At 41.9% G+C, this 27676-nt stretch overlaps 1 protein-coding gene across 9 annotated transcripts in view; it reads left to right on the top strand.

Moving 5' to 3' along the window:
- Positions 1-27676, top strand: part of ARHGEF28 (Rho guanine nucleotide exchange factor 28) — a 263386-nt gene that overhangs the window by 125150 nt on the left and 110560 nt on the right. For 6 of the 9 annotated variants that reach the window (XM_059694331.1, XM_059694328.1, XM_059694333.1 and 3 more), the window contains 2 exons: positions 2909-2961; positions 3567-3627. The exons of 1 other annotated variant lie outside the window; for it this stretch is intronic. In XM_059694331.1, the coding sequence (XP_059550314.1) occupies positions 2909-2961; positions 3567-3627 (114 nt within the window). Of the gene's footprint in view, positions 1-2908; positions 2962-3566; positions 3628-21121; positions 21462-27676 lie in introns of those variants that run through there. 2 more of the 9 variants (XM_059694336.1, XM_059694337.1) reach the window with 2 other exon arrangements.

Below are 27676 nucleotides of genomic sequence, written 5' to 3'. Positions count from 1 at the left end.
CAGGCTTGTGCACAGAGTTCAAATCTATTAGGCTAATCTGTTTCTTAAGACACTGATATAAATCTTACAGCTACTTAACCCTGTTTTGAAAACCCTGTTTGCTGCTGCAGTGTCACTGGTAAACATGATTATTAGAAATTATTTCTTGTTCCATTGCAGCTTGGCAATAAAAAGGTATGTTTATGAAGTTGGTAAGTCTGATTTACTAGTAGAGGGGGTAATTCTTACTTCTGGGTGGGCCTGGAAAGCAAGATTAATAGGTCTTTAAAACAGAATAGCTTGGAGTTACTGATATCATTATCTGCTGAAGGTTGCTATAGCAATGAGTGGTTTGATTGCACAGTGCAGTTGGTGGTACAGTGGGTGAGTGTAAAAGGATCTGAGTAATTTAGCAGAAACTCTCCTGGAGCAATTTAATTAAACCCCAGTAGAATGAGTGCCAAATTCTTTGAAAGCTCTAAGATGCAGTTCTGTATAGACCTAAATTAATTAATGATACATTGTTATCCTGAATTTACGCTGTCACAAATACCTTTTTTTAAAAAAATATATCTTATTGATTTTTTTACAGAGAGGAAGGGAGAGAAATAGAGAGTTAGAAACATCGATGAGAGAGAAACATCGATCAGCTGCCTCCTGCACACCCCCTACTGGGGATGTGCCCACAACCAAGGTACATGCCCTTGACCGGACTCGAACCTGGGACCCTTGAGTCCGCAGGCTGATGCTCTATCCACTGAGCCAAACCGGTTAGGGCTGTCACAAATATCTTAATGATTTTAGTATAAAGGTTTTATAACTTTGCAAATTATCTTTTAGATGATGGAATACAAATTTTATGAAGACTTGTCTATTTTAATACAGTTTTAAAAAAATTAAACAAAATTACATTAGACTATAAGGAAAAAATGTAAGCTGGCCATGACCAAAACCTAGCTTTCTGAGAGGGGCGGGGAGCTGGGGTGAGAACATGCTACCAGGGTGAACACATTCTTTGCTGTTGCATGCTGGACTGCCAGATGACATAGCCTTCTTCATTGGCCACCTTGAATAAAATGTGCCCTGTTCTTCTGAATCATCAGCGTTGGTGTAGAATTCTTTAGGAATGCAGAATCATCCTAATTTAAGAGCATATGGTCTGACATGGCTTTAAAGGAATATTCTATCAAGGACAAAATAAACACGTGTGTGACTCTCTATATCTGTGCAGACGTGTCTGTTGAAACGTTGGTTCTGGTAACCCTTCCCTTCATTTTTAATGCATTGCTGATATCTTTCCCACTTACCTAATTTTTAGAGTTTGTGTATACATGTTTCCATACAAACAAACAAACAAACAAACAAGCCCTACTATGTTACTACAATGTGGTAAACAACATAGTGGGTGCTCCACATCAGCTTTCTGCATCTGTGCAGTGGGATGAAAAGCTTTGGACATAGGCCCTGACACAGCAGGCTTTTGCAGTGTGAAGTTGGCCTCGCTGACACACACATTGCTGTCCATGCTGCCCTGCCGATGTTACTCTGCTGCCACCTAGAGGCCTGTGTGGAGTGTGCATGTAAAGGTAGGCAGGATGCCTGGGCTGTGTGTCTGTTGCAGCTCTGTCCTTATTCCCTGTTGAGGTCCGTTGACATGACCACACACAATTGAGGCTCTTGCTTTTTCATTTCTCCTTGTGGAGCTAATGTGACTATGAGTTCAAGAACCGTACACTATTGTGGAGTGTTAGTATCTTATTACTTGTTTGATGAAAAGCAAATTCAAAGTTTTTGTGATGTAGATTGTTAAAAACCCCTCATGCCAGTGAGAAAGTTGACTGCCCGGCTTCATCCTTGCCTCAAGGTGTAAATGAATCCCTTATACTTTTCTAAGCAGACACACGGAAGGAAACTCCCAACATGTTGCCAGGCAGTGAGAAGAGCTTGAAAAAGCCCACTTGGAGGTCTGAGGCCCGCGGTGACTTAAATGAATAAGTGTGGCAGAGCCTACTTAATGGACCTGTTGGGAAAAGCCAGTGGGGTTTCCCCAGAATGAGCTCCAAGCAGGGCCAGGGGGGCAGGGGAGCTGAGGGGCCCAGAGTAGGGCCTTGGGGCCCACAATGTTGGATATTAATACAAATTCAGAGCAAAGGTTCTTAGCCATCTGCCCTTTTATTTTCTTTGGACCCAAACCGGCTGTTGGTTATTGAAAAACAGTGGCCCTTGTTTACCGGCAACTGAGTGTTGACCAATCAGTCAAGGCACAGAGAAAAATACCCCCTAAGTGAACCTTCCTGAACATCCCAGAACATCCTGACCACCGATATTTCCAGGAAAACCTTTATTCAGAGAGGGCACCGGCATGCCTGCGGCTTGTCAGTGCTGAGCCTGCCACCGTCCGAGGCTGAGCTAAGGGCTGTGCTGGCGTTCTCGACTTTCCCCGGTGCCCCAGGAAAGGCCAGACTGCATCTAGAATGAAGGGTGCTCGTTTGAAACATGAAATCTCTGGTATTTGAGGAAATAGATGTGCGGGATTTCCTCAGGTGGGTACAAGTCATGGACTTAGAATCTGTGCTATTTTGAAGAGCCTTCCGTTAGTGAGCAGCCTTCCTCCTGTATCAAGGGCCTTTATTTACTTAATGACCATTTTTTCCCCCCTTCAGGATTTCCTGTGAGAGCTCCTGGGCTTGTTTACATCTTGGTCCACACAAATAATCCCAGAGTGTGGCCAGTAAGGTTATGAGATACGCTGCTCTGCAGACAGTTGATTTTTAAGAAGCTTAATCTAAATACCTGGTTTTATGCAGACAGTTTCTGGACAGTTCATTTTTATTCTTCATCTAGTTTCTTCCTTCCTTTCTTTTTTTATTTGAAAAGAAAACTGAAAGCTTTCATCAGCAGATCCTGATAAGAATTATTCCTTTTGCAGAGGTTAAGAATTTGGTGTCCAGTAGATCTTCACCTGAACAGGAGGATGGAAAGGTAATGACTCCCTGGCCCCCTTTTTTTCCTCTGTGCTGCTCCCCAAAGTTAAAGTGGAAGTGAAGATCTGGTGGTAGTAATTTTTTTACAACCCCCCCAGAAAAAAAACCCAACACACACACACACACACACACACACACACACACACACACTCTCAAGGATGTGCCCCACGCCACATTCAGAATAACTTGAAATTCAGTTTTCTTTATCGAATTTTCCATCTCTAATGTTTATGACCATACCTAGCTATCTCTCTAGTAGTATATGCAAGATGACATAATACATTTTCCGAAAAAAACTTGTACTTCAGGACTGATCAGTAGCTGTGTGCCGGTAAGGCGCTTGCTAGAGTGAACCTGGGAGAGAGCCTTGGAGCAAAAGAAACTATGGAGAGCTCGCAGGCAGGTTTCAGCTTGGGACAGGTCCGTCTTGTATTTTTAGCTCTTAAATACTATCAGTTAAGGACAAGACTAGTTTTCTGTTTATGTGTGGTGCACATGTAACATGTCTTTACTGGTGTTCTCTGAGGTTGTTTTTCTAGTTTACAAAAATAAGGAAGCATTAATATGGCATTAAAAACACACACCTGACTTTATCTCTTCCAGGGCGTGAAAAGCCTGGTGGTTCAACTGAATGAGCATGAAGACCAGGACAGTCTAGATTTGGGTAGGTTCCAAAATATGGCTTCCCCTTGCACTCCTAGGGGCAGCACCGTCCCAGGTGCATGCAGGACAAGAAGGAAATATATTTAAAAAAGAAAGCCTTCCTTCCTGGGAGCCTTGTCTGTTTCTTGAAACTCACTCAGACACATTTTCTTTGCAGCATTAGTTATGCAATGACCTCAGAGGTTGAGTATTTATAATGTAAAAATCAAAACAGAGCAATGGAGGCTTTTCCTGAGCTGTTTTGTTCTGAGCCAGCTGGGGCTGGGGACTTGTCCTATGTTACCTTGTTAGGCACAGCCCTCAGGTGAAGCGACTCCCCTCGTGGAGAGTGCCTCGTGGAACTGGGACTGATAACGTCCTTCCTCCTGGCCCTGGAATCCCCAAGCTGACCACTATTTCATTTTGATACCCAGTGTGGCCCCTTGGAGCTGAGCTGATAGGATCTTACCCCTGGCCTCCTTCAAAGGCCCCGGGAGGCCCCTGGGCAAGGTGAAGGTCGTCCTTCCTGTGGGCTTGGAAATTCCCATCTGCTCACATGTGCGCCAGTTCACAGCGCCCTGAGGGCTCCTCCACAAAGCTCTTCCCTAGACATTTTCTAATTCTTCAGGACTAATCCAGGCCCAGAGTCCTCTTTTGAGTTACAGCCTGATGAGGCTGTTGGGTTGGAGGACGTACATAGGCTGGGCGGAGGCCTCGTCTGGCCACCTGGATGGTCTTTGAAGGCCTCTGTGCTAAGTGGAAAGCAGATAAGCACCAACTTTCCTAGGCGGTGTCTTCAGGCTCAGCACAGCTGAGGCAGGTCACATACCTGGAAAGCACAAGGGCCAAGCAGTCGTAGGAGTTGCAGAAGTGAGGTGGCGGCGGCGGTGGTGGTGGTGGTGCAATGCTCAGGCTGGTGTGAAATCGGGAAAACCAAGACGATGCCCAGGGTGGTCCCGCAGAGCCTAGTGGTCGGGGTGCTCCGTGGAGGCCCATGGAGTGTTGTGGGCACATTTGGCAGCTATTCGACAAGGCAGTTACAACAGTTGGGAAATCATGAAGAATGAGGCCAGGCGAGGAGGAAGCACCCTCAGGGGTGGTTGGCTGAGCTGCTGGTAGCTTGGCCATGAGCCAGCAGTGATTTGCTGGATCTCTGCGTGTGGAGTTCCCGAAATTGGAACAGACACGGAGACCATCCCCAGCAACCCACACGCCTTTACTATTCCTGCTATATAAGGTAAGAGGAAGAATTGACTTCTGGAAGTGGGGAGATGAGAGGTGCAGGCCAGCATGTCCGTCTGGATGGCTGCTGTGGCCACTAAAGCCGGGAGTGTGGCCCTAGCTCATGCATAAAGGATGTCACATCCACCCAGTGCATCACACACCCAGGAATGCTAGCTCCGAAGAATGTTTGCCAAGACAAATTGCTGGTGGGGGGGAGTGTTGGCTGGTAAATGTATGAAATACCAGGATTATTTTATTTTTATTTTTTTAAAAATATATTTTATTGATTTTTTACAGAGAGGAAGGGAGAGGGATAGAGAGTTAGAAACATCGACGAGAGAGAAATATCTATCTGCTGCCTCCTGCACATCCCCTCCTGGGGATGTGCCCATAACCAAGGTACATGCCCTTGACCGGAATCGAACCTGGGACCCTTCAGTCCGCAGGCCGACACTCTATCCACTGAGTCAAACCGGATAGGGCATACCAGGATTATTTTAATTTTAGGTTTTGAAAACTCACTTCATTCTCAAGCTGGTATACTTGCTGGCAAAGAAGACACGTGTGAAGGAAATTGTGGTAGCCTGACCCAATCCAGGTGTTTTGTCAGTAACATCACTGTGTCTGAGGAGGATTGTAGGGAAGGGTTTGAGACAGAACCGTGTGTGACGTTAACCCGGTGATTTATGAGAGGGCTGTGAATGATTGTGCTTCGTGCTTCCATTTGCTTTTTGTTAACTTAAACGTTTTTTTGGATTAAAAAAAGTTACCTGACTTTATGCAAAGAAAATGATAATAGATTTTAAAAGAACCTTCTGACTCAGAGAAGGGGGCAGCCAGCAGTGAGCAATCGTCAGATGCCAAGCTGGAGTCTGCAGCTGAAACCCGCTTTTCCGCAAGGCCATTTCCAGCCTGTTTTGCTGTTTTATACGTGTGTACGTTCTGTTCAGTCTCTAGGGAAGGGCTGATACATGTGGGGTTGAGGTATGTCTTTGCTGACTTGTATTATTGAAAATGTTCGATGTGAGTTTAGTGTGATCTCATAGACTACATCAGTGCTGTTGCAACAGGACTCTGTGACCATGGACATGTTCTGAATCTGCACTATTCAGCATGGTCGCCAACAGCCACATCTGTTTCTAGAATGTGTGATGTGTAACGAGTGTGACTGAGGAGTTGACTTTTACATTTTATTTAATTTATTACGCTGGGAATTGACGTTGTATTGTTGTTGTTAACCCATCAGAGCATCAGGAATCATACTGGCCATTAGCTATCCACCGGGAATGTTGTTTGGAGGGTTAATGTCTCCAGGGGACAGCAGTTAGTAAGCTCTTCTGAGCCAGTGCCCCTGCCACCTCATCGAGAAGTGATAGTAGGATTCCATTTATGGTGAGTCAGTAGTAATGGGCCCACTCTCTGTGGATGCTGCAAGGGCCTGGTGTTTTGCTCAAAAGGGAGGGCTGGGACCTGATTCCATTGCAGTGGAGAGTAGGATGCCCCACTGGTTCTTTCACATTCTTGGCAGGTAGAATGGGAGGAGAGGGCAAAGCATTTGGAGGAAATGGAAAAAGAGAAGGTAGATGAAATGGATCGATACAGAAATTAAGAAGGTAGGGTCCAGTTAGTCCCTGATAGAAGTGTAGAAGTATTGAGGGCTAAAAATGATTAAAAACTAGAGGCTCAGTAGTGGGCAGTGGCAAATGCTGTGCCCAGGAGAAGGGAAATGAGCATCCGGCAGGAACAAGTAGACCAGGGGTCCTCAAACATTTTAAACAGGGGCCAGTTCACTGTCCCTCAGACCGTTGGAGGGTCGGACTATAGTTTAAAAAAACAACTATGAACAAATTCCTATGCACACTGCACATATCTTATTTTGAAGTAAAAAACCAAAACGGGAACAAATACAATATTTGTATTTGCATGTGGCCCACGGGCCGTAGTTTGAGGACCCCTGAAGTAGACTGCCTGTGGGAAGATGGCCAAGCTTTGACTACCCTACTGGATTCCCAACTGCAAACAGAGATATATTAGCTGTAAACAGCTTGATTAGCTGCTCTTTGCAAACTTTACTTTTAAAAGGTTGAATCTGAAAAATTAAAACCATGGTTAGAATTAAGATGTCCAACTCACAGTTGAGTTCGTGCTGAGGACTGTGACATAAGAGCGCCGGTATCTCAGGTGAATTGCAGAAGCTCCTGGAAGGTGACACCCCTGCCCTTTCAGCAAGTGATATTCCAGAATGTGAGTAGGTTGTGTGTGACAGCCAGATTTGGTGACACGCATGCCGAAGCTGATTTTCTTGCAATAATTTATCAGCCATGGCTGCATTGGACTAAAGAGTATTTGAAACTTACTTGGCTAAAATTGTATATTGTATGACTATTGGATGGGGGGAAAAAGGGATTTGGTGAAACTGACTTACTCAAACAAGAACTATGTGAGCATCGTGTAACTTTCCTCGTGGGGGACGATGGAAGGCAGGTAGGGAGAGACTAGGGGAGGTGGCGGCGGCATTGTCTGGCATCATCTGTTTTGCTCGGGCAGTCACAGTACCTTGATTGAGGCTCTGGGCATAAAGCAGTGCCATGTCTGCTGTTCCAGGTTTGGCTGGCACACAGTGGACTTGGCATAAGTATCAGAGGAGATTTTAAACATAACATCTTGCTAAATAGCTTTTGCTGAAAAATTGTTTTTTAAAATCATGTAGAAAATCAGAAATTTTAGAATGAGTAGAAAAAAAGAAAAACATCCCTATAATTTTCCCACTCCCAAGGAGCTACTCTTAAATTTCGGTATATTTCCTACCAGTATTTTTTCCTATGCATCTATTGTTTGTATCGTTATGATCATGGAAACAGTAGAATTTTGTGTCCTGCTTTATTCATTAAACAGCATATACCATAAGTATGCTCCATTTCAGAAGGTAGCTTATACAGATTCTGACCATTTCCTACAAAAAATATGGATTATTTTTCCAAGAAGAAAGGGAAAATGTCACAGAGTCTCCCGAGAAGTGTATTATTTGATTTTAAGGAGTGGTTTGGTTGTCAGTAGGTGCTGAGGCTTGAATCCCAATTATTCTTTAACACTTTGGGTCACTTCATTGCTCTTGCTGTTTGTTACTTATACTTGGTCTGAGAAAAAGCAAGCCTCTCAGTGGGTGTTGAGCCTGGGAGGGTGGGCATGAGACAGACAGATGAACAGAAGTGGGATGTGGAAGGAGACCGGACTTGATGCCCCAAAGCAGAAACAGATAGAAGCAAACGTTAGGATGTGAGGTGCTTCAGATTGCTCAGCCTAAATGACGCAGACTTCTGTTACTGCGGACCAGACCAAGAAGGAGAAACAAAGGCCCCACACAGGAAGCTCAGGGAGACGCCGGCAAAGGGAATCTGGAAGGAAATGATTGGAAGATCCAAAGAAACAGTGCCTCTAGTGCTGGTTAGGCAAACCATCAATTAAGTAGGACTAATTAGATTAATATTTCTTTTCTTATGTTCTCTAAAAGTTTGGAAATGAAAGTAATGCTGTTAAGCTGTAAAAACTTGTAAAACTGTATTTTTAAATTGTTTGTGAACATACAGTTTTGCAAATGTTCCCAACAACATTTTGGGAACATTAAGGCCCTAGATCTTAAGTGTGAAATCTTAAGATCTAGGACCCATGTCAGTGGAAGTTGGTCCTCTATTGCCTATTACTATTTTTTATTTTTATTTTTTAGGTGAAAAGTACAGAAACTTTATTGCAACCAGACACTACCTCTAAAACCTAATTCTAAATTCTAAGCCTAAGACCGTCCCTCCTGGACGGACAGACAGAGAAGGGTGGCCGCTGCTTTCTTTGTCTTGAGGCATTAAGTAGGCTGCAGCTCTTTGTCTGAACCTGACCCCTTCTTATTGGTCATTCTGCTGCACAGAATTAGTTTCCAAAGCTCAAAGCCCACGTGGTGTCCCCCACCTTCTCTCCCCCTTACCTTGTTGGTTGGAGTCACTTTTGATTTATCTTATTCCTCTCCCAGTTGTGTTGAGAAAGAAAGCCTTATCTTATGGGCCTCCCAGCTACTCAGGTCAGGGCTCCTTTTGGCCTAACTTATGGTCACTTTAATTGCTCAGGCCCGAGATACCCCTGTCTGTCCTTGGTTTATGGCTGTCTTATTTGCACAGGCCAGATATATTTCTATTTTATTGGCTATTATTTGAAAACACAACTCTATCTATGTTGAGATCTCAGGAATGTTGCATGAAACATAAAAAAAAAATGTAAGAAAAAGGAGAGAAAACCTTAGCAAAGCTCCTACCCTTTGGAAAATAAGTTTTCAAGCCAAATGTTTGGCTAATGTCTCTCTTTTTTTTTTCCTTTTGTAATTTGACAATACTCTTTATTGTAAATTCCATATAGCCAGTTGATTCTTACAGTACACTTTTCTTTATTAGTTAAGGTGTTACATATGTGTCCTTATTGCTCCATTGCTTCTCCCCACCCCCCACTCATGCCCTAACCCCCCTGGTGTCTGTACCCATTGGTTAGGCTTATATGCATACATACAAGTCCTTTGGTTGATCTCTCCCCCTTAATCCCACCCTCCCCTACCTTCCCTCTGAGGTTTGACGGTCTGATTGATGCTTCTCTGTCTCTGGATCTGTTTTTGTTCATCAGTTTATGTCGTTCATTATATTCCATAAATGAGTGATATCATGTGATATTTATCTTTCTCTGACTGGCTTATTTCACTTAGCATAATGCTCTCCAGTTCCATCCATGCTGTTGCAAACGGTAAGAATCCCTTCTTTTTTTTTTTTTTTTTTTTTTTACCACAGCGTAGTATTCCATTGTGTAGATGGACCACAGTTTTTTATCCATTCATCTGCTGATGGGCACTTAGGCTGTTTCCACATCTTAGTTATTGTAAATTGTGCTGCTGTGAACATAGGGGTGCATATATCCTTTCTGATTGGTGTTTTTAGTTTCTTGGGATATATTCCCAGAAGTAGGATCATTGGGTCAAATGGGAGTTCAACTTTTAGTTTTTTGAGGAAACTCCACTGTTCTCCACAGTGGCTGCACCAGTCTGCATACCCACCAGCAGTGCACAAAGGTTCCTTTTTCTCTGCATCCTCGCCAGCACTTGTCATTTGTTGACTTGTTGATGAAAGCCATTCTGACAGGTGTGAGATGGTACCACATTGTCATTTTGATTTGTATCTCTCGGATGATTAGTGACTTTGAGCATGTTTTCATGTCTTTTGGCCTTCCTTATGTCTTCTTTCAAAAAGTATCTATTTAGGTCAGTTGCCCATTTTTTGATTGGGTTGTTTATCTTCCTTTTGTTAAGTTGTATGAGTTGGCTAATGTCTCTTTATGCTCCAGGCTACAGAAGTTTTACCCCCCCCACCCCTGTTTTTTTTTTCCTTTTATTTTGGGGGGGGGGGGCGGGGGTGGTCATTTCTCTACTATAAGCCAAAGCTTACCAGTGATATGGTTTTGAAATCAAGGAGCTGGGATGGAAAAATATCCCAAGAAGACCTTTGGGAATGCAGTTATTTGTAAAAATTGACTCAAATTTTATGCCTTTTGTTAACTTCAGTGAAATTTTCTTATTGCAGTTGTTGAGGTTTTAAAAATCGTTTTTGGTAGAGGAAATTGCTGACTTACTGGAATTGTGCTGAGTATTATAAGCTCAATTTGGTTTTCTTATCACAAATGTCTTGCCTTTTATATTTGCGGCTTCATTGTTTGGATAAAATTCCCCCTGTGGAATGCAGGTAAAATATTGTTTCATTAAATTAGACAATTAGGGTATTTATCGGAAAACTTTTATCCCATAAATTAGAAGAAAGAATTTTTTTTTAGGTTAATATATACTAGACTAGGAAACATGAAGAAACTAAAGCCTTACTAGAGGTTTATAGTTTATCATATTGTGTTTTCTTCTGATTAAAAACAAAAACAAAAACAACCACATCTGCCCAGCCAGAGTGGCTCAGTTGGTTGAGCATTGTCCTGTGCACTGAAAGGCTGGCAGTTTGATTTCCAGCCAGGGCACATTTTGGTTGTGGGTTTGATCCCCCAGTTGGGGCACATACAGAGGGTACCTGATCCATATTTATCTCTCATCTCTCCTCCTCCTCCTCCTCCTCCTCCTCTTCCTCCTCCTCCTTTCTCTCAGCATGTCCTCAGTGAGGATTAAAAAAATATAAAAAGCCTATCTTAAATTAGCCTATCTTAAATTATAATTTCCAAGCCTAGGAAGCAGTGATGAGTCTGATGTCCTGCTTAATGTTTGCTCACCAAGGTTTCTAGGGGAAAAAAGAAAAAAGAAAATAGAGAGTGAGTTCAGTTATCCTATGGTTCTAAACTCTTCCAGGTTTTAATTTCAGTGGAATTACCGTGGAGCTGTAACAATCCTGGAGCCTGGACCCACCCTTAGAGAGGTTGAATTTAATTGGTCTGGAGTGTAGCCTGTGCTTCAAGAGTTCTAAGAGTGCCCCAGGTGATTCTCAGGTGTGGCCAGCTTGAGACCCAGGGACACAGTTCCTTACTTTAAGGTGCTCTGCTCTGCTGAAATCGCCCCGGATTTACTGGGTTTCCATATTTTTGGAATTCAGATTATAAAAGCAATTAATGGAAGCCAACTTGTATTAGGTTTGCAGACTTTTAATGATTATCACCATCAATATCTTCGTAGATGTGGGAAATGTGAAAACTTTGGGAAAAAATTATTGAAAAAAATTCCTAACTACTTGAACCTTAATGAGGTTATTGATTTAGAGATGCACAGATTGGGATAAAGGGAGTTGGGTTTACATGAATGTTATAAGGGCATTATGACGATGCTTGATGTTTTTGGCATTAGTACCTGTAGTATAATCTAAATCACCTTTTCCATCTCACAAACCACCTTAATTTCTGAAATGTAATCGAGGGAGGGGAAATGGCAGTTTTTTCCCCTCTGAACTCTAAGTTCTTCATTCTCCAAAATAATATCTTCAACTCCAAATAAACCAGTTTCGTGAATAAGTTAATTCCATAGGATCCTTCCCTAAAGATTCTATCTTGATATGTAAATCAAATGATTAGCTTATAAATTTCAAACAAGTATAACATTTAAGGAAACTACAACTAATTATGAAAAAAATGAACTATATTCTGAAAATAGCATTTATAAAATTTTTATATGGAAAGTTAAAATTCCACTCAGAAATTTACCTTTTTCTTATGATGAAACACTTCAGGAAACCTGTGTGCACAGACACTTAATGAAAGAACTGCCTTCACAGAGGACTCACTGGGCTGTGGCTTGATTGCAGCGTAAATGTGTTTATGTGCGTTTAGGCCTGTTTTTTACTGAGTACCAGTGGTTAATCCCTTGGAAGGGACTTTAGAGCAATTAACATTCTGGTTAGCTTTCATGCCAGGCAGTACAAGCTCTAACAATTTATTGGGACAATTTGCTTTAACTGTTTGAGTGGCTGATTAAGAAGACATTTTTATGAAACATGGCCCCTTACTCCAGACATGGGCAAGAAAGCCAACAGAATTTATTCTCTATATGAGGTTCTGCTGAAAACTATGTGTAATAAAAATATAGAGTAGTCATGCAATTCGAGGCCAAATAGGAGATCCAGCAGTAAATAATCTGTTGTTGCTTCATAATATTTAAAATCACAAACAAAAAAATCAGAAAAAAGAGTGAAGTTGAAGGTATCTAGATCTAGAACTTGAGAAGAAAACTTTGAGTAAGCTAGCTGGGTTTCATCAGGGTTCTTGAGATTTGTCTGCCAAGAGGGTTTCTGTTGATCTGACTGAGGTAGACTTACCTGTGCACAGGTGGCACAGGGGAGCTTCTCATTGGGGTTAACTCTCGGGAACTATTAAAATTATTTTCAGCATATAATTTTTAATGTCTAATTAATCCTCTTAGAGTTACACAGCAACTTTACATAATAAGAAGTTAAGCAAAAAGAAATTTTATGCTTGACTTGAATACTGTACATCTGAATAAGTGATGCAAATGTTCTTTTAACATGAATTGCAAACATTTAATCAACACAGATTCTGTACTTTTTGTCTCCATCTTTTAACATTTTTAAACTTTATTTTTCAGAACAGTATTAGATTTACAGAAAAGTTGTAAAGATAATACAAAGAGTTGCCATATGCCCATTCCCCACTTCCCCAGTTTCTCCTATTATTAACATCATATATCACTATGCTACATTTGTTGACAATAGACGAGTATTGATACTTTATTATTGACTAATGTTCTTACTTTATGTAGGTTTTATAGTTTTTATCTAATTTTCTTTTCCGTCCCAAGATGCCATATTACGTTTAGTTGTCATGTCTCCTTAGCTTCTCTTGGCTGTGAGAATTTCTCAGACTTTCCTTGTTTTTTATTATTTTGACAGTATTAGGAGTCCTGGTCAGGTATTTTGTAGAATGTCTCTCAATTGGTATTTTTCTCATATTTTTCCACCATTAAACTGAGGTTCTGGGTTCTGGCAGGAAGTTCACAGAGGTAAAGTACCATTTTCATTATGTCATATCAATGATATATACCGTCAACACTACTTTATCACTGTGAATGATGACCTTGGTCACCTGGCACAGGTAGAGTTTGTCAGGTTTCTCCATGGCAAAATTACTCTTTCCCACCACTCTTCCCATACTGTATGCTTTGGAAGGAAGTGATGACATGCAACTCATATTTCACGAGTAGGAAGTTATCTCTATACGTCCTTGCGGATAAAATATCTACATAGAATTATTCTATATGGGAGACTTGCATTCCCCCACGTATTCATTTATTCAGTTATTTATGTCAGTATGGATTCATGGGTATTTATTTTATACTAGTTAAGAAGGCATTTTTATGAAAATATAGAGTAGTGATGCAATTAGAGGCCAAATAGGAGATCCATCAGTAAATAATCTATTGTTGCTTCATAATATTTAAAATTGCAAACAAAAAATCAGAATAATGTGTGATTTATTTGTTTTTCAGAGTGTTCTAGCTTTGGCCATGGGAACTCTTTTAGTTGGCCTCTGTGTCTTATCTACATAGCCCTGTCATTGTGGGCTTTTTGTTTAGGGTGATGAAAGCATTCTCTATGATACTGTGATGGTGGATACACGACGTGCATTTTTCAAAACCCATAGAACATATGGACACAGAGTAAACTCCAATGTGTGCAAATAAAAATAATTAAGAACACAGACAATGGGATGATGAGGGCTGGGTGGGGGTGGGGCACGGGAATGGGCTAGAAGAGGTTAATGGGGGAAAAAGGAGGACCTATGTAATACTTTCAACAATAAAGATTTTTTTAAAAATTAAGAAGTCGGAGGACCCTCTGGTGGAATGCAGAATGTGACAAAAGAATCTAACTAGTAAACATGTGTGAAATACCTTACTGTAGGGGGTGGGAATACAGATTTGGAAATGAGTAAGCACTGTCTTCTAGGTGATAAACTTGTTTCCCACGGGGTACAGGTTAACAATTTGGATACCACTATAAATGTGTACTGGAAATGAGCGAGCAAGTGAGTGGAGTATGGGTAGTAGGTGCCAGGTTTCTCACTCTTGGAGCGGGAGTTTATAGATAAGCGAGGGGTGGAGGCCAGGATGATTCATGTGCTAATAAATTAGAGTTGTAGACATCAGTATGCACTTATGATTAGTTAATATGGATAGACATGGTTGTATAGAGAAATATTTGTAGATATGTGTATGTGCATAGGCTAGGACACACACATACATATATTTCCTTGCCCTGTTAGTTGCCCTAGAAGCAGCAACATTCCATCCAGTAGTATATACAAGATGAGCCATTTTGTGTGAATTTTAGCTTAAAACTGTGGCACTGATAGTTTAGAGTTTATGTTAAAACTAATTATTTACATTCTTTGTTCATTTTATACCTCATAGTTAACTTATTTACATGTGAATAACCATGTGAAAGTCTATAGAACAGAAAGTTGAACATGAATGTTAAAACTAATAAAAATAAGTGTGTGATTGTGTGGCATGTAAAAAACATTTTTGGTGCGTTTGGGAAAATTGGAATTGGAACATTAGGAAGGTTGAGAACCACTGCCTTAGACTATAATGAGATACATTTCTACCCCTTCAATCCTTTCTCTGTCTAGGCTCATGGCTCGTCTCCTTGCTTCTCCCACTGCCAGGGCCCCTCACATCCATTTTCCATAACTGCCTCTCCAAGATAAATGCAAAATTCCTCATAATTTATTGTTCAGAAAAACTTAGCCAACTTGTCCAAATTCTTTCCTTTCAAGTTATGCCCAGGCACTTCAGTGTTTTAAAAAAAAAATGATGTTCACCATGGGTCTTTTACCTTAAGAGAATCCTCTAAGTAGAACTGATATCTGTAGCAATACAAAATGCTGGTGGAAGCTTTGACAATATAATTCTTTAATATGTTGCTTCAGTCAGAAAGTCTATTCTTTTCCTGTCCTAGAGTGTTTTAGGTATTTCCTTCTTATACTACATGTGAATATATCATAATACAAGTAATGTTCTTTTGTTGGATTTTTAGATCGTACTCATTTTTGTCTTAGACAATAGAGTGATATAAAGGGGCATATCAGAACCTCTGAAGCAGGATGCAGGTTTTTTGTTGAGATAAATAAAAGTAATAAAGGTAGGTGAGAAATTTTGTAAAATCTGATTTTTAAAAGTAAGATAAGTTAGAGTTCCATTTTCCCACAATCTCTCCAACTTTTTGCTTGTTGATAATAGTCATTCTAACATGTATCTCATTGTAGTTGTGATTTGCATTTCCCTAATAGTGAAGTTGAACATCTTTTCATATGTCTATTGGCTCTTTGCATTTCATCTTGGGGTAAGTGTCTGTTCAGGTCCTCCACCCCTTTTTTAGTTTGGATTGTTTGTCAGACAGAAAAAGTGAAGAACCATATGATTTCACTCATATGTAGGATATAAAACTGAAAGCAACCAATGAACAAACAAGAAAAACAGCCCCAAACTCATAGACTTAGACAACAGTATGGTGGTTACCAGAGGGAAGTAGGGGGGTTAGTAAAGGATAAAAGGGGTCAAATATATGATGAAGGAAGATGATCTGACTTTGGGTGGAGGGCACATAATGCAATATACAGATCATGTAGCATATAAATGTGCACTTGAAACCTAAATAATCTTATTAACCAGTGTCTCCCAGTGAAATTAATTTAAAAAATTGAACTCATACAAAAATAAAAATAAGGTGATATTATGAATGGTAGAATCTTAGAATTCCAATTTATGACAATAGTGATTATACTGTGCTCCCAATTCACGTGTAATATATGTGAATTCAATTTTACGGGCTTGTCCTATCTAATAAAAGAGAAACATGGTAATTAGCGTATGACCGCTACCCTTCCCATTGGCTAATCAGGGTGATATGCAAATTAACTGCCAACAAAGATGGCGGTTAATTTGCATACATAGGCGCAATGATGGGAGGCCATAGGGGAAGGACAGTGATTGGAAACACAGGCGGCAGGCAAGAGCCGAGAGGCACTGCCCCTGGCCATGAATCGGAGAACCGGCTGTCTTTGCCTGCCCCCCTGCTGGTGATCGGAGAAGCCAGAGCGGGGCACGGAAGAGGCCGGCGCTGGCCTCTTCCCTGGCCGCCCCTACCAGGGATGAGCAACTGGAGATCCCACAGCAGGAAAGGGGGGCCTGCAGCCAGCCTCCCTGTGTGCCTGCCCTTGGGATCGCTGCAGCGATCAGGGAGCAGGAAAGAGCGGCCTGCAGCCAGACCCTGTGTGCACCTGCCCCTGGGTCGCTGCTGTGATCCCAGAGCAGGAAAGGGCAGCCTGCAAACAGGCCCTGTGTGCGCCTGCCCGTGGGATCACCCCAGCGATCACGGAGCAGGAAAGGGCAGCCTGCAGCCAGCCCCTGTGTGCACCTGCCCTTGGGTCGCTGCTGTGATCCCAGAGCAGGAAAGGGCAGCCAGCAGCCAGGCCCTGTGTGCACCTGTCCCTAGGTCGCTCTGGCGATCCCACAGCAGGAAAGGGCGCCCCACCCTGGCCACAGCTCAAGGGAGAGTACAACATGCAGTGGAGGCCAGGAGCCTGAGAGATCAACAGAGAGGGGCGCCTCCCAGGTGTGGCTGGGGTCAGGCCCCCAGCAGACACACACACACACACGGGATGCCTGCATCGAGCCTCTGCTGCCAGACTGTGGCCATCAGTAGGACATCTACTGAGGGCTCCCGGACTGAGGGGCTGGCTTGGCTGAGGGAACCCCCATCCCCCAGTGCATGAATTTCGTGCACCAGGCCTCTAGTTAAAATATAAAACAGGATGGGGAGTTGGGGAGAAAAGTAATAATTTAAATCTCAGGTGGCTCCACCCATGATTGCCCTCTGTGAGCATAATGCCCCTGAGTGAGTGTGACACTGGAGATGTGATTGCGCTGTTCCCACTGTGCATCTCATAAGTGAGCACCTCTTACCACATGGAGATGAGCTGTGCCTTTAAAGATCCTCATTTTCTATATAACATGGCTTCTTAATGCAAGCCAACCATATCACCCAGTGCCAACCCAACGTAATGCTGTTCTCCAATGAAAAACTGCTTGGGTTGAACTTAGATGACCTGGTGTCCTTCTAAGAGATTTTGCAGGAAGATTTTAACCATCTCTGATCTTCACCTACTGCTAGAACCGGCAGCTGCATGTAATTGTCACGTACTGGCTGAAGTTATCCAGAATAGGCTTGTCCTGGTGTTAGGGGTCTTGTCTCCTCTGGTGTGCACTTTTTATGACTTTTTAAGAATGGTGTCTAGCAGTGTTCAACGCTGGTCCCCGTGGTCAAACAAGGGAGCAGAAAATAATACATTCTCTTCCTCTGCTTTCTGCCTTGTATGATTTTCTGGAATGTCTTTGCACATTGCCATGTCCTAGTCTTGAAAATCAAGCTATTACTTCTGAGGTAGTATCTATAATGTAGAAGAAAAGGATAATGAAAGGGCAACTTTATTTTTTTTCTTAAATCTTTATTGTTGAAAGTATTACATACATCCCCTTTTCTCTCTCATTGGTCCCTTATGCCCGCCCCTGCCCCCCACCCCAGGCCTCCAGCATGAAAGGGAAACTTTAGATTTAATATTTATGCTAGAAGTTATTGAAAACTTACTTATTTTAAGTTCTTTATTATTATCTCATTTGATCCTCACAAATCTTTGAAGTGTAGAGGTTATGGTCTTATTTTGAATGAAACAACTGAGGGTCAGAAAGTACGAGTGACTTCATTGGGGCCACTAAGCAAGTAAGTGACAGAGCCCGTGCGCCCAGATGTGTATGGCTCCAAGAATGCATGATTTTTCTCTTTGGCTTGTGGCTCCTTAAAAATATAAGTTATGACACAGTTCTTGCCCTCCAGGAATGTGAGGCTCCATTGAAGGATAAGAAGACTTACAAATACTATAATTCAAATCAAAATATAAATACCCCTCTAAGGAGATTTGATTTTATCAAGGTTGAAAGGTAGGTGACCTGTTCTCTGATGAGGAGAATTGAGGAAAGTTTCCCTTCGATGCTGAAACTTCAAGGCAGCAGCATCTGTCCTGGATGATTGTAACCGTATGGAGGTCATTTTCTAAGTAAAGGATTTTCGAATTGAAGGAGGCACAGTAAGGCTGATGAAATCATTCGCACTTGCATTGTAATGGTTGTATGCTCTCTGGTGAGAAGTGGCCTTGGGGATATATCACTGAATTCTGCCAACTGCAATTGCAATCAGTCAGAGAAAGCAAAGCAATTAACTGATTGAATATGAATGAGATGTAAATAACATCTTGAAATAATTTAAATATTGGCACAATGGAAAAAAATAGTCTATTACTATAGAAAATGAGGATAAATGACCTACAGTCAGGAAGTTTTGGGGTGAGCAAGAAAAATAAGAAGGGCTGTATGAACACAATGTTTTTACTTGTTAACTGAACTGTATATGACTGGTTAGTGGAAATAATTTCATTCATTAAAATATATTGATTAAAAAAAGAAAAGAACTATAGAACAAAAAAAAAGATATTGATAAGTAATAAAGCAAATGAGATTAGAAAAATTTTTGTCAGGCTTCTCACATGAATTGGTTGGGTAGTTTTAGAGTTTTTATTGTCAGAATAATTTTCACATCAATAATCAATTGATATGCAATTGATCCCTCTAGGCTTTGGGGAAAATTATATTAATATGGATCTATCTACCTAGAATCTCAACTAATAGAAATGTGTTTTACGGAGTTCTTTCATATCTCTCTTTGTCTGCATTGTCCTGAAGTTCTTACCTATTACTGATGGTCAAGCTAGGAGCAGCCTGCTCCAGTAGTTTGCTGACCTGGGATTTATCCTAGCGAGATGGCTCTAAAACTTCATCTTGCATGAGAATGAAAGACAATAGTATCTCCTGGTTCAGAGCTTTCATTTCAGTTTGGTGATGTACTGGTTGGTGGACATTCCCTTCCTTTGGTCTGTGGATATTTCTGAGGCAGCCCAAGGGTGCATGGACCTATGTACACCCCAAGCATTGCCTGGAGCCCTAGAGAAAAACGGTTTTTTGCCACCCATAAGTACTGTTCTGTTTTCAAATAGAGATACTGTTGTAATGAATAAAATATAAACACACTTAAACACTTTACAAGAGTTCATGTAGCTTTTTGTCAATGTACATGTTTACAATAAAGAGGATATAAAAATACTACAGCTGTTATGTAAAGATTCTACACCCACAAGTTAAGACTAATAAGTGTAAATCATTCATTTATTCAGCATATGCCTACAATGTTTCTGGCACTGTTCTGAGCCCTAAAACTGAGAATGAATGGAAACACCCATCCACAAGATTTTATCTCTTTTCTTATTAAAGATATATATGGATTAACACTCTTACCTAATGTAAGGGTTGAGAGTACTTTATCCTTACAGTTGCACCTAGTTGATGAATAAGAATACACAGTTATTCAAATAAAAAGGCACAAAATAGCAATGTACTAATGTTTATTTTCACTTAGTTATAATGCTTACATTTACAACTAGAAGTAGTTGTATTTTGTCCTAGTTACGTAATATAAAAACACAGTAGTGATTTATGTAATTCTGATTCTGATTTGAATTTGAAATTAAGTGGCTTTTCTCCTTTTTCCATTTCTTTCTGTGCTCCTCACCCAACACCTCCCAACAGATAGGATTAGCTGTCACAGAGCAAGTTATGCATCTATTTCCTTACACAGCATTGCACGATAGTGCCAACCATTTGGGAAATAATTTTCATGAAGAGATGAATGTTAATTAAGACACATATTGTCATGTTCCAAACCTGCAGGCTCGAACAGATCCTCATATTGTTTGGGTGTCAGACGACCTCACAAAACAAAACACAGTACTTCTTGCTATCATTGCTACCTAAAGAAATGCTTAAAAGAGACTCCCCTCTGAAACTTGGGGTACATTTTCCCACCACAGGTCTTGGTTGCTATGTCTGAGCTTATTTGGGGCACGTGCATCCATGTGCTTCTAGGGAGTTGTGGAAGTAAGTTTGAGCAGTGTCAGGCTTTATGGGGAGGCGGTAATGAGCTCCCACTGAATGCTAATTAGGGGAGAGTTGTTCAGGGAGACCGCCTGAGAACTGTTGGTTTGTGGTAAATTAGTCACTAGCGCTATTGAGGCCCGCTGCAGGTTTAGATCAGAGCGATGATGGCGCCCAGAACCTTATGATCCACAGCCAAGCTTGGTGACAGTTTAAGAAAACAGCTCAATTGTACTAAATAGTAGTAGATGACTTTGCCTGAATTTAATGAGAGGAGTATAATTCTGTATAAAATGTAAAGCTCTCAACCACTTCAGGATTAAAAAGGTGGGGAGACTGGATGTTAAATGAATTATCAGAGCTGTTTTGGCTCTTAGAACTGAAAAGCTGCCAAACCAGTCAGTGAAAAGACAGATTGCTCTGGAAAAATCCTTGCCCTGAGTGTGGTGGCCTTCATTTGCGTGTGCAAGGCGCTTTCTGGCTGTCCACACACATAAATCTCAGCCTTTATCTAACACGGCACAGGGTGGCTTTTCTGAGAAATGATACTCCAGCTCCAGATCGAAACAATTGCCTGCGTTTGGAAGCTTTTCTTGAATCACAAGCAGTTCTTTCAATTCCCAGTTACCTTTCGTCTTCATTTCCATTTCCAGCCACGAGAAGAGGGGAGTTAATGATTCATTGGCTCCCAATGACCTTTTGAATAACTGGACTGTGATGTGCCAGTGCGACTCAGCTCCCTCTCTCTCTCCCTTTTACTTCCCTAGTTTGGCTTTAATATTTACAGCCTCCTTCTCGGTCTACATGCCTGAACGCCTGAAGGAAGCAGCACATTTATTGCCTCTCCCTTCCCGTGTTCGCCAGCTTTTCACTCAGCCCCGTTCCTTCCTTTTACATCACATGGGAGACTCGCCTCCTGGCTGGGACGCCCGGGTTCTTCCTGAGTCTCTACTGTTGGATCTGTCGGTCTCACCGACACAGAACGATGGATTCTGATTCAGACTCACCTTTTAACTACTCGTGGCCTGCCTTCCCCAAAATGAAGATCCGACGGAGGGCGTCCAGACAAGGTAGATCACGGGCTCTTTTATTTTCCCCAGAGCCAAGCCAGGCATCTTCGTATTCTTAACTTTTTTTCTCCTTTGTTCCTTTGCCAGGCTGTTTTCTGACGAAGTACGCGTTTATACCTGTCTTTATAAAACTCTCACTATGTAAATACTTTACATAGAGACTCCCAAGATAACCCTACTCCTTCCCGTGTTCCTTTCACTTTGAGTCTACCTTTCTACCTTGTGCCTGTGTAACTCACAATTTAAAAAGAAAAGTGAAGGGAGTTTAGTACAAGGTGAATGTTTTGAGTTCACTTAATCAGTTACCTCGACAATAAAGAGTCCTGTTGATTTAAATGTGCCAGGCTATTGTGGGGTATGAAGAGAGCGACACATGCCCTCGATACCCAGTTTCTGCTTCGTGTGTGTTTTGGGTTTTCAAGTGTGTATTAATTTTTTAAAAAATATTTTGTACTTTAAAAATTGTTCTTTCTTTTTTATACTATTTTACTGATTTTATAGATGCTCTAAGGAAGGGACTTTGTGAAGGTAATTTCAACAAGAAAGCCTGCATATCTCCAGGGGATATAGTCATATAGTAAAAAGTTTAACAATCATTAGCAAGTATGCAAAATCATTTACTGCCAAAGGAAGAAGAGCCATTTATCTGCAGCGTGATTAACAATGGAGTGGGTTTATGCCACCTATTTTCCCTCACCTGCACCCCACTCTTGTGGTGGAGGCTTTAGAAACCAAGGGGCAAGTTCGTGTTGGGCAGCGAAGGTGCCCAGAGAATCTGCCGGTGGTCCTCGCGGGGCTCAGCAGGTGGCGACTGTTCTGAGATTTGCCAGAACGAGAAAGAGAGTCAGTTTCCCCTTCCCATCTCCTGTCTGGTGCAGGGGCTTATGCGGTTGTTTTTAATTTAAGGAGAAAGGAGCATTTTCATGAGCTTACAAGCAGAGGAGGTGCTTCTGAAAGTGCGACTTCTTTATTCTCTGGAGCAGAATGTCCTACTGCACCACCCCGTACTGTTCCCCGAGAAAAATGGAGGCTGGCAGTTATTAACACACCTGGTTCTCTTCAAGGATCTTGTTTCCTTCTTCTGAAACAGAGGGGTGTGTGTGTTTGTTTGCTCTTTGGCTGGGATCAAGGCCAGCCACAGGAATAAGATGGCGTGAACATCTGGGGGAGGAGGGTAGAGAGCCTCAGCCTGAAAAATCTCCCGTGCTGCCCAGCTGCCATCCTTGAAACTCTGTCATGAGGAACTTAAAGAACTTCTACAGTGTTCTATTTTCCGGTTACTCTGTTTTAAAATTTAATGTCTTCTTTGTAGGGGTAAAGGACTATGATGTATGCAGCTTGCCATTAAATGGTTTGGGCGGGGGGGGAATATACCTATGAGAGAGCACGAATGTGTGCATGTAAAAGCATGTTTGAATACAAGTAGAAAATAGAGTGAAATGTTAACAATAGGTGACTCTGGGAAAAGGTGATATATTGGTGTTCTCTTCGAATTCTTTCAGCCTTTCTGCAAGCTTGGAATTATTTCTAAATTAGGAAACCTTAAAAAACATTTAAATAACTTCTGAGAAGGAAGCTATACGAGGTCGCTAATACTTTAGAGTGAATATTATTAGTTTGGGTTCACTGAGAACGACTCGAGGGCAGGAACCAGTTCTGTAAGACTGCTATCTCTTTTTGCAGCCCAGTTAAGTTTGGGGGAATAACCTGCTTAACATATTTTTGTATTTCTACTGCCTGGCTGGCCGACTGGATGCCTATGGTTTTGGGGGCCTGGGTAGCCTACCAACCTGGAGAGACATGGGGTTAATCATTAGGCGGCCAGTGGAGAACCTGGAGAGTCCAGTGGAGGTGCAGGGAATGCATTAATCACGCTCTCCTTTGAAATCCAAAGTTGGAGCCCAGCCACTTTGAGCTACAACAGAAAGTCATAACATAGCTATGTGTGAATTAAACTCAATTCAAGTGAAAGCAGGTACCCAGAATGTGAGGATGATTAACTGTTTGCTGCTAATAAACAAAAGACAAGTGCAAATAGGTTGGTAGCAGAGAGTTGAGGATCGCCAGACAGTGTTCTATGCTTCCTTTCTTCATTCAGTGGTCACGACCTAGTTGTGGAGATGAGTTTGGTCATCCCATAATGTTGGCTGGACAGGGCCCCAGAACCATAGGTCACAGAGATGACCTGGTCCAGCCACCACAATTTACAGACAAGGGTGATAGGGCCCAATTAAGTGAAGTGATGGGGAAATGTTCACTTGTTCCACAGGCATCTCCAGAGTGCCGGGTACTGGCATAGAGGGCGGGGCAACATGGGAACCAGACAGACACCGTCCTTGTTATGCAGGGGTCTTAGCTTTGGGAAGGGTCCCTCATCTCCCAGGACCCAGACATGCCACCTCCCTATGGCAGAAGAAACATGAAAGCTGATTTTTCCTTCAGTGCAGTGATTGGTTTGTGAAGAGCTATCGTCTCTTGTCCCTTAGAGGATGATCCACTTAATTTTAGCTTTTAAAACTAAGGTGAGTTGAGTTCTGTCTCATTCTTTCTTTCCTTTTAATCATCACCATCATTCTCAGAATGTAGGTTCCAGTCACCTGGGAAATCACGAAGGAGGTTTTTGTGGGCTTGAAATGTCTACCTTATTCACAAATCTCTCTCATATTCAGTAAGAAATATTCTCTTTCATTTTATATTATGCTTTTAATTCCTGATCCTCCTTGTTATATTTCTTTTAATACCCTTTCTGTTCTTATTATCACTGTTCTTTGATAGACACATATATACGTACACAAAACTGGCTTATTTAGAGAAATGTGAAAATGTAGAGGGTTTGGTAATAAACGGAAAACTAGATTAGCAGAAACCCACCAATACTTATATATCAACTGAAAAGCATTTAGTACTTACTTATTCTTATGCCTTCAGGAGAAAAAAGGGATATACCTCAGAAGCAGTGCTTTTGGTCACGACAAGCAACGTAAGCAGAGGATGAAAGCAGTTAAGCCAAGCTGCCTCCAATACAGCCCGGGGGTCCTCACAACTTGCCCTTTGTCGTTTCATGGGCAGCCCTGGAACAGGCTGTGCTGGGAGTCTAGTGGTTAATGACTGGAGTGGGCCAGAATCCACGACGGTTCTGCTTCAAGGACTGCAGGAATGCCTGGATTTTTGTTTTGTTGGAGGTTTTGTTTTCAGTAGGAGATTCAACCAAGAAATGTAATGTGTATTAAGCGAATATTTAAAAATATCAGAATTAGACCTCACCCGAGTTTCCCATAATTATCATTCAATTTTTAAAATGCATTCTTTAATATAAGTCATCAGAACCCAGGGGATGTTGAACTTTGTGACTTTCATCTCCTTGTGTAGCTTCTCTCATTGTCTCCTACTCCAGCTCATATAATATGCCTCTTAATGACACACAGTGTGAAAAAGAGTGTGTTTTTAAAGTTTTGTTGGTGCAGCACCAGTATAGGGTTGCCAAAGGAAGGGTTACCTTTTAGAAAGCTTAACCACCTTGAAGAGCTTATACAGTGCCAATTTTTTTGTAGTCACAGCAAAATAACTAATAGCTATATGATACTTTGTTCATCATAATAAGCACTGTTTACTAAGCTGTGGCAGTTACTTTACGTACATGATATATGATTCTCAAAATAACTCTATAAGATTGATATTATCTCGGCTTTACAGGTGAGGAAACTGAGGCTTAGAGGGTTTTAAAGTTATACCTAAAGCCATACCAGGAAGTGCAGGGAATGGTAATCATGGTAGACTATGGAAGAAAATGAATGAATGAGTGACATATATAAGGACTTATTCACATGTTATCTTGTAAAAGCCCTGTATGTTAGATGTGGGTGTCATCTTCATTTCTTATTGGGGGGCTCTGAGGCTCAGAGTAGAGAAATGAGTTGTCCAAGATCAGAGCTAATAAATGGTAGAGCCAGGCCTACAACCAGGACTTTGAATTCAGAAGTTTTATTCTTCCTTTATGTTTCACCACTTCTTAGTAGAGGGAAGGAGGGGAGGGGTAGACTTCAGTGGGTAGCTACCGCCTTATATTCAAAAGGTGCCACTGTGTCTCACCATCTTAGTTTTCCCTCTCTTGTGAATCTTTGTCTGGGATTAGAGTTGGCAGTGGAAACTCTGGGGGAGGAAAATGGGAGTGCTGTTTCTACATCTCGATACACCCAAGCACATGCGTATCAAGTACTGACTCAGTCATTGGTTTGGGTGGGAAAAGATGGACAGCACTGAATAGCTGGCTGAGGACAAGCTGAGGAAAGGATGGGGTGGGAGTGCTCCCAGTGTGTCCTGGAAAGTCCACAGCTTTGTCCCAGACAAAGAGAGCGTTAGAGATTGATGTGCTGGGAAAGGAGATGAACATCATGGGGTCACTGTTTCATGAGTTCATTGAGTATTTGGAGGGCAGGTACGTAGTCCGAAAAATAATCCCTGACATGGTGGGTATTAAAGGTATGATGACATTTCAAAAGGTTTAATGATAATTTTTAAAGGTGAGTTACTTTTATCTCATGAATTTATTTGTTTTCTTCCTCTCTCCTGCCCTCTCTTCTTTCCTTTCATGAAGTTTCATTGAATACACTCATGTGCTTCCATGTGCTTATGGGTATTCAATTCAGAAATTCCCCAAAGGATACCTGAGTACCATAGGAGGAATAAGTCGCTACAGAAATCCTTATTAAGGAAGAGAAACATTTTCATAAAGGTGACATAACCTGTTAAGATTGCACTGGCTCACAATAAAGATAGTGTCCAACCTCACATAGAGAGGTTTCAATTTCACTCTCTGCCCGGCGGCCTACCTTTGTCGGCAGAGGGAAGGAGGCCCATTATAAGCCCGTTGCCAAACCACATAGCTATGTATTCCTCATGGCTCACTTTAGTTAAACAAATACTTTGCCAAATATTTGAAACTGTTTTTTTTCTTTTCTTTATTTCGGGCTAGTTCAAATTCTTAGGCAAGGTATATTTCTACATCAATCCCTGTAAGTGGAAGAAAGGGAGGCACTATTCCTATTTAATACCTCATGTTTGGGAGATTCCTCCCTACCACTCTGGATTCGGGGAAGGACCAATGGTTGTGTGTTCAGATATATTTTGGCAGGAAGTCCCAGAGGTCAGGACAAATTACTGTTGAAGTTCAGGGTGAAGAGACCAGTTCAACCTAAGGGCATCATGAAAGGGATGTCATTTCAATAGCTTGTGGTGACTAGGGAGGTGGTCCCTGCAAGCGGAAGGGGAGACCATGCATAGAGTATATCAAAGCCGTGGAAAATAGCCTAGGTTTGTGTACTGTGGATTCAGGTGGTACAGAAATGTAGAATGGTGTCAAATGTTGCATTGGTCTGGATGGTTAGTTTTGTCTGCCTAGCATCCTCCTTCCCTTCATTGAACAGCACTCACATTCTTAAGTGAGTGGTCCTTCCACTGCTCTGGCCATGGGTCCACATGCTGCTGTCACTTTCTCATGTGACTTTGCCTTCTGGAGGCAGTGGGCTTAGCATTCCACCCTGGTGAGCCAATCACAGCACCCGTGCTGCCTGGCCACAGCTATTGGTCCAGGGTAAGCACATGACTCAAACTTGGCCAATCAGAGTCCTTCCTTGGGATTCTTCCAACTGGAGTTTGGAGGGAGATACCTTCCTTCTTGGGTGGCAGTGCTGGAGGAGGGGGAGGTTGGAGTTGAAGCCATTAGCTGGGAGAAACCAATGTATAGTAGGAGGAAATACTGCAATCATGGAAAGAGAAGACACCATGAGATAGGGTCCTGCTAGATGCCAGGCCCTTGTTCTAGTCTCTGGGGCTCTCTTGCTGCCCAGGTGCCTCCTTCTCAAGGTTTGGATGTTAAGTTCCTTCCATTTTGTGGGCTGCCCTAATTTTCCCTCCCCATTTCACTTTTGTTTTAGCAAGTTCAGGTGAATATTTCTCCTAGCTAGAAATCTCCAATTTGTCCTTTAAGACGTGGTTTGAAAGTCCATGGTCTGGAAGTCTTCCCTGAATTCCCTCAGAGTTCATTCATTATTGTATCCTTGGTGCCATGCTGGCTTGTGTATAATTTTGTAATAGCCCCCTCATTACTGTATTGCAGCTATTATTTAATGTCACTCACTCGAAGACACTGAACTATTTGAAGAGGGAGACTGGCTGGCCCGTTTTCACACCTCCAGTGCCTGGATCATAGGAAGCAG

Source organism: Myotis daubentonii, chromosome 4 (assembly GCF_963259705.1).
Source record: "Myotis daubentonii chromosome 4, mMyoDau2.1, whole genome shotgun sequence".
Lineage (NCBI taxonomy): Eukaryota > Metazoa > Chordata > Mammalia > Chiroptera > Vespertilionidae > Myotis > Myotis daubentonii.
Note: the sequence above shows the minus strand (reverse complement) of the source record. Positions and strands in the feature narration are given on the sequence as shown.